The sequence below is a fragment of the Pieris napi genome, chromosome 20, assembly GCF_905475465.1.
Source record: "Pieris napi chromosome 20, ilPieNapi1.2, whole genome shotgun sequence".
Taxonomy (NCBI): domain Eukaryota; kingdom Metazoa; phylum Arthropoda; class Insecta; order Lepidoptera; family Pieridae; genus Pieris; species Pieris napi.
In genome coordinates, this window is record NC_062253.1 from 2,974,289 (window position 1) to 2,981,330 (window position 7,042).

At 31.5% G+C, this 7,042-nt stretch overlaps 2 protein-coding genes across 7 annotated transcripts in view; one reads left to right on the plus strand and one right to left on the minus strand.

The window, feature by feature from the left end:
- LOC125060020 (A disintegrin and metalloproteinase with thrombospondin motifs 16) overlaps nt 1-3,621 on the plus strand; it is a 113,722-nt gene extending 110,101 nt beyond the window's left edge. For 3 of the 6 annotated variants that reach the window (XM_047664758.1, XM_047664759.1, XM_047664756.1), the window contains 3 exons: nt 1,220-1,335; nt 1,731-2,201; nt 3,457-3,621. In XM_047664758.1, the coding sequence (XP_047520714.1) occupies nt 1,220-1,335; nt 1,731-2,196 (582 nt within the window). In that variant the 3' untranslated portion in view covers nt 2,197-2,201; nt 3,457-3,621. Of the gene's footprint in view, nt 1-1,219; nt 1,336-1,730; nt 2,202-3,453 lie in introns of all 6 variants that reach the window. The other 3 variants (XM_047664757.1, XM_047664760.1, XM_047664761.1) reach the window with 3 other exon arrangements.
- A 935-nt stretch (nt 3,622-4,556) lies between these two features.
- Nucleotides 4,557-6,978, minus strand: LOC125060025 (transmembrane protein 14C). Its single transcript, XM_047664766.1, has 4 exons — nt 6,773-6,978; nt 6,465-6,512; nt 5,485-5,575; nt 4,557-5,130 (listed from the first exon to the last, which is right to left on the minus strand). The coding sequence occupies exons 1-4, from the start codon at nt 6,846-6,848 to the stop codon at nt 5,010-5,012; spliced, it is 336 nt and encodes a 111-aa protein (XP_047520722.1). The 5' UTR covers nt 6,849-6,978; the 3' UTR covers nt 4,557-5,009.
- Nucleotides 6,979-7,042: the final 64 nt, after the last annotated feature.

A 7,042-nucleotide genomic window follows, 5' to 3' on the forward strand; every position in this document is an offset into this window, starting at 1 on the left:
CCCTTAATAGAGACTGTATGTAGTGATATTGGACACTTTCTTATGTTAAATATCCTTTAGTAAATTAGGCTTGACTTAAATTATTTATCAGTTAGGCTAATAATAGTAAATTATGTGCAGAGACAATTTAATTTAATTTATTTAGAGAAAAAAGCAAAAACATATATTACAATTAGTATTAAATAAACAAAAATTAACTACCAAGTTTTGTTTCTACATTATATTACGGTAATGTTATATTACCATTACATTATATTCCCAGAAGGGTATGTTACGGCGACGCTTTCAGTATATTATTTCGCCAAAAACCAATGCTTTAACACACGATATTCCTTTTTATCAATTTTTTTTACAAACAAAATTTGTTGTCAAATTTATACACGTGTCTTTTGAAACTTAGGGCTAACTAAAAATCCTATTAATATAATACTAGAACTGCTATCGATCTCTGCCTACGAACTTTTCAGCCCACATAATCACGTGTTCGTTTAATTACGGATCACTGGTCACATAATTGCAAATGAAAGTTTATTATTATTAATTCGTGACATAATCCGTGACAACAAATTCCTGTTTCACAAGAAATGTGATATAATTGTGACGCAATGGATGCTTGACTAGTCCACCTTTTTGCTCTGGTGCACGTAAGTTATGACATACTGAATAACGTGATACGCATAATTGATTCCACGAGAACTTGCTATATTTTCTTGCATTATCAATAGTACAGTGGCAATAACAACCCTTCTTGACCTCAGATTGCATCAGATAATTATCAACAATTACCAAGAAATAAATTCAAAGCTCTCTTTAAACGTAAATTAATCAATAAAGCTTTTTATAAATTTGATGAATTTAAATGATCCTATTCCTTGGGATTGATTTGCTCCAGTTCAAACAATTTGTATGACTCAAAAAAACTTAGCGATTATAGAGTGGCGGAGAGTTTCTTGCCCGTTGTACGCCCTTGACTTGCGAACTGGTAGTAAATGTAAATTTAGAATGAATTTAACTTCTTTTCTGACGTTCATAAGTTTACTTGTTTACCTATATGCATAAAGTTATTTTGAGTTTGAGCATGTCTACGATTTTTGGGCTGAAGATATGCCGATTTCCTCACGATGTTTGCCTTCATCGTAAGCAAGTGTTACCATAGTAACATATTTATCGTCTCTAAATGGTATTAATTCTCTGAAATAAAATGGTATATTTATTTCAGTACTGTATAAACGGACGGTGTATCACCGAGAACGAGAATATAATCCCGGATTACTCCCAACACACGCCGAGTTACGTCCGACCTGAGACCAGCCCCTTCTACGGAAACATTACAAGGTATATTTCACTTAACACCTTTCATATGCTTCGGCATTAGAAAATAATTAAATTGTAATTTTTTTTAATATATAAAAGATGGTAATAGTAGGTATGTAAAAGATGTAATGGATGGTACCGTAATGTAGGTGAGATTTCGAAACGAAACTTAACTAAGTTGGACTCCAATACGTCAAAAATTTGGATTTGACATACAGAAATTATCGTGCTAAGTCTCGTTTTTAAATCTTACTCTAAGAGAAAGGAAACACTGTGCAGTAGTAATTTTACGTATATGATACATTCGCATTTACTGTTAGACTTCCACAACCATGGAAATAACTCTAATTTCCTTAAAAACCCCGCACCTTTACCTCCCGAATAATACTAATCAATATTTTTACGCACACATACAGTAGCGAAGATACAACACAGCCATACGTACCCAGTACAGAACCACCCCCCCAACAAAACTATTACAAATCGCCAGAAACAACAACAGAAAACCCATACCACTACTACACGCAAGAACCTAAACGCGTAGAGAAAAGTACAGAAGCAACAAAATTCCCACCATCACTGAACCTATACTCCGTATCGACCACACGAAGTCCATACGATTTCCAAGATTTCTATTCGAGAACCACGGCAGAACCCAAACGGGGCTTCTTCAGCAAGGGTGACCTTGAGAGCTACTTCTCTCGGACGACGAAGAGCCCCTACCAGGACAAGGGTGTCCAATCTGTCTTCAAATTTGGGACGTATTATTCCCAAAAATCCTCGGATAACTCCATAAGACCAGATGCTAACTCGCAGCAAGTACAAATTGAGCCAGCGAGATTAGTTTACTCGTATCAGAGGAATTTGACGGATCATGTGTAATGTGGGTAAGGATTGATCATTCAAATGGATCATCTTCTTCAGAGGTGTGAATTGTCGTCTCCAATAGTAAAGGCAAATGGCAATTGTATACAATCCTGGCATAATAGAGGTCCTTAATCATTCATTTTAGACAATTTTGGCTACCAATTGAATAATAGGCAAATAATACAAAAAAATATCCTGTTCCGAAGTCATCCCACTTAACAAAGATTCTGGACAGCGAAAATTTTTCAAAACTTCATTCAATTATCAATGAATTTAATCGCAGTAAAACGTTTAGTTACCTTCTAGACTATCAAAATCAAAAATATTCATATAGATAACACAATGTACACTTATGAACGTCAAAAAAGAAATATACATTAAATGCTTCTAATTTTACATTTACTGCCAGTTCTCAAATCAAGGGCAAAATCCAAAGTGAAAATCACTTATTTCTGCCTACATCGACAAATAATTTTTACAAAAATTTCAACTATAGCGTATTATACCTCTAAATAGAACCTATATGCCATATGTACCATATATACGGGAGACGCAATCACACTACCTCAGTCACCTAATCACGCGAGAAACCATCGGAACATCAATCACCGAGAATGTACAATCACGAAACACGAAACTATGTACATACAGCGGCCATCAACCATCAATTCTGTACATAATCTACATTTGAACTTCTACTCTTTCTTGTGCATGAAAAAACCGACCATACACCGACGAATACATTATTTTCTTGACGTTTACTAAAATGGTAATTTGTAATTGTCAATATTTAGTTGATTGACATTGATTAATGAACGATTTTCGACGTTGCAAACAGGTTTTATCTATGACAATTGCAAATTGCTGTTTTAGGTTCACTATTATAAGGAACTCTTTTTGATAAAATAGATATAATTAGTTCTAAGTTACTAGTAAAAGGAATATTCAACGATGGCTGAAAGACAGGGTGTAGTTATATTTTTGGATCTGTTTCACTGATCACTATTCTTTATGGTCATTAACGCGGGAACAAAATTGTCTACAGACCTAAAACAGTTGTGTTGCCTGGAATCGAACCATGGACGGGTTGTAAACGAAGACATGGAATGCACATTCTGGTATACAACTAATTCTAATAAACCATAGAATTTAAATTAACATTAAACTGTTACTAATATTTCGAATTTTAAATAGTTGGTTAATCAGTCGCAATAACTAAAAAAAACATTTGTATATTTGTGTAATGGATATAATTAAACATTTGTGTTCCAGTAGCCGCCATTAGCAAATCGAGCGGGAAACATAACTGAAGACTGCTAGCTGGATGACAGAAGAAATGGCGCTAAAACGCCTTGTCTATGACAATCCAGCCCTTATATTTGCAGATTGTGACGTGTTCGCATATTAAACTTGAATATTACCCGATAAATATTAAATAGGCATAGGTATTCTTTATATATTTGTAATGCAGTCACTTAACATTAAAAATTAAAAATCAGGGATGATTATTTGAATGATACTTTTTAATAACATTTAGTCACTTATAATATTTTTATTATAATATTATTTGTTACTCATAAAATGTACAGTGACTAAGTAATCATGTTGTCAAGCTGTACCATATTAATTACAAATAATAGGTCTAATACAACCTAATATTATATTTGTCACCTTTAAAATTGTACTATGCATATTTGTCTATCTATGGCTAGAATACAATAAAAATGTATATTCTCCAATCGCAATTATAAATTTAAATTTGATAATGGGTAATATTCAAACTTCAGCGGGTAAAATATGCGAAACACTAGTTTGTTTGAAACGTGTCTGATAACTCCCAGGCATTGTTGTGAGTGATATTACAATGTGATTGTGTAATGAACTATAAGTACATTAGTTTGTAAATAAAATACGACGAACAAGATCAAGGATTAGCTATAATACTTTAGTCTATGGTATTTCGTTTAAAAACGGTTGTATAATAGTATTTTTTTAAGAATAAAAAGAAACTGCCAAGAAGTGCCTTTTAAGAAATAGTTTAATTTAGGATTATATAACCTGAAATATTGTGACATTTAGAACAGTGAACTACTTTATTTTTATAGAAAAGGCAGCGGGGTTTCATTTATCTATCATTTTCTATTAGCGACTGGATCGCACTTTTACTCCTCTATCCGATTTTACGACAATGTTTACTCCTTGCCATTGTTGACACAATAGTCTGTAATTTTTGTTTTTCATAATTATTTATGACATAGATAATAAAAGTTACCATAGATTAGTTTGGCAATTAAAACTGTTACTTGCCAACTATTTATTATTTTCTATTTATGTATTCTTTCGTCCTATATGTTAAGGAAATAATACAAAATTAATTATAACAAAGACTTTTATTCTCCCATCACCATAATATATAAAAAGTAACAATTGCAAATTGATATAAAATCAAAATATACAAATTAGGAAAGTCACACAAATGCCAAGGCCACTAACTAGATATACAACTCAAAGGTAAATGAAACAATTATGTAAATCACATTTTCTGTCAAAACTTGTTTTAGAAACAAATGTAGCTAACAGTTTTGCTATCAGTAAATCAAGGTCAAAGAAACAAAATCATTGTTAAATAATCTATTTGTTAACGACACATTGTATTTTTTATAGTCTAGACAAGGTTTTTGATGTACTTTAACATTGACTCAACCTTATTCCAGACTAAATAGACCGTTATAAACAAAAAAGTAAACTTATACCAAAATCTCTAATTTCCTTAAAAAGTGCGATCAAAATGGGGTGATTAAGGTGCTCAACCATATGCAACCATAAATCTAATTTGACTTAACAGGTAATCTACTGGAGCCAACATTTGTAACCAATAGTTTTGTTAACATACCAACCGATAGACAAAACATTAAACCAGCGGGCATGAACTTCCTGCCATTGTAATATCTGAAACAATAATTGATATGATGGAGAATACAATACTATTACATTTTTATCCACCTTTAAATATTAACTAGGTGCTTTGGCTGTTAAAATTTTTTCTTATAAAGCTCTTTTATGACCAACAAACTAAAACATTTTGATTTTTTTTCTAGTATTTAGATTCCTATATATCGTATATAGTATAGATAGTGAGAAAAAAATGTTGTAACATTTTTTAAGATTTGATTTGTTAGATTAACAAATATTGATAAACTCTTTTGCAAAAAACGGGAACATAACAATTATTTATATCTAAAAATTTAAAATCTGTCAAAATGAACATCACTCTACAATTTATTTCAAAGCAAGAAAAAGTACCTGTATCCCATTAAACCACCCAATGATGTTGTAGTTCCAAGCATTAACGTGTAATTTGAGGGATCTTGGCTTAGCTGGTATGCACCAACACCTGAAATAGTAAAAAAAGTATTAATATTGTGGGTAATGTGGGAAAATGTATAAAATTCTTAATCTATAGTCTTTGAAATTAAAACATCTATAACTAGACGATCAAGGAGATGCCAAAAAATTTAGATATAGAATTTTCAACTTATGGAGAATTTTGCTTAATATGGATTTTGATTCGACTTGTACAGGTAAAGATTTATTGATTTATATTACTAATATTGACTTACATTGTTATCAAATCCTTAAAGTCAATAACTTATTTTTCTTCAAAGTAAACACGTAAGAAGTACAACTTATTGAGTTGTAATGGTTGTTAAATAAGACATTTCTATGAAATTGAGATAGAGTTATAATTGTCGAATATGTACCAAAATGGCATCCTGATTATTTGACTTGAGGAATGAGATTAAGAAAAGGAACTAAATCTTTTTTCAATTTTTGCATGTATACTGACACTTATTATGGTGTCATTCTTTACTGAAGTTCTACTGTATACATACAAAAAAATATTCTGTTTAAAAAATTATAAATCTTCCAACTATATAAGACCAATATTTAAATATACTTTAGTATTAAACAATATTATAAGTATAATTTGACGACTCGTTGGTCTAGTGGTTAGTACCCCTGACTGCAAATCCATGGGTCCCGGGTTCGAACCCCGGCTGAGACGAACATCGATGTGATGAGCATTTAGTGTTGTGCTCAGGTCTTGGGTGTTTAAATATGTATTTATATCTATCTATCTATATATAATAATATGTATCTATATCCGTTGCCTAGTACCCATAACACAAGCTTCACCAGCTTAGCATGGTCAATTGGTGTGAATTGTCTTTAAAAAAAAAAATATTATAATGTAATGTTGTATATATGTATATAAAACATACCTAAGATAGATCCAAAAATGATGCCTGCTCCCAAAGAAGGTATTGAGCCTGAAAATATTTGTCATAATAAATCAAGCAATTGATGAAACATTTTTAACAAAAGAGTATTTACTCTTACTGAGTAACATTTAATCAATGCTCTGATGAATTCATTCTCGAAACTTTTTATCTTATCTTTGGAGAGACCTTACATTGTCAACATGTTATGGTCTTTTATTATTGATAAAGGAAACAATATAAGTAAATGTTCAGAATATTATGTATGGATATTTTTTAAAGATATTTAGCATTATTTCATAACTACCAACCTGCCTTAGCATAACCCATTATGCCTCCTGCGGCAACTGTTGCGGCATACGCGAATCCAAGTATATCAACACCCATGGCTCTTATGACTATACTGTTTGACTAAACAAAATTATTTTTTGTCGATTATGATTAGTTATGGAAAATATTAAAATTGCTTATAATCCGAATCCTGATTCCTAACTGAATTAATTCATTATTCAACAAGTGACAACTGTCAACATAACATACTGTCAAGTGTCAAACGGCTGAAGTCTGAACGATCAACGAAG

Bases quoted from the DNA above. Each gene is read 5' to 3' on its own strand.
- LOC125060025 (XM_047664766.1), bottom strand. From the start codon at position 6,848: ATGGGTGTTGATATACTTGGATTCGCGTATGCCGCAACAGTTGCCGCA. The intron at 6,513-6,772 runs GTTGGTAGTTAT...AAATATTTTCAG, and splicing joins AATGGGTTATGCTAAGGCAG to GCTCAATACCTTCTTTGGGA. The intron at 5,576-6,464 runs GTATGTTTTATA...TTACTATTTCAG, and splicing joins CATTTTTGGATCTATCTTAG to GTGTTGGTGCATACCAGCTA.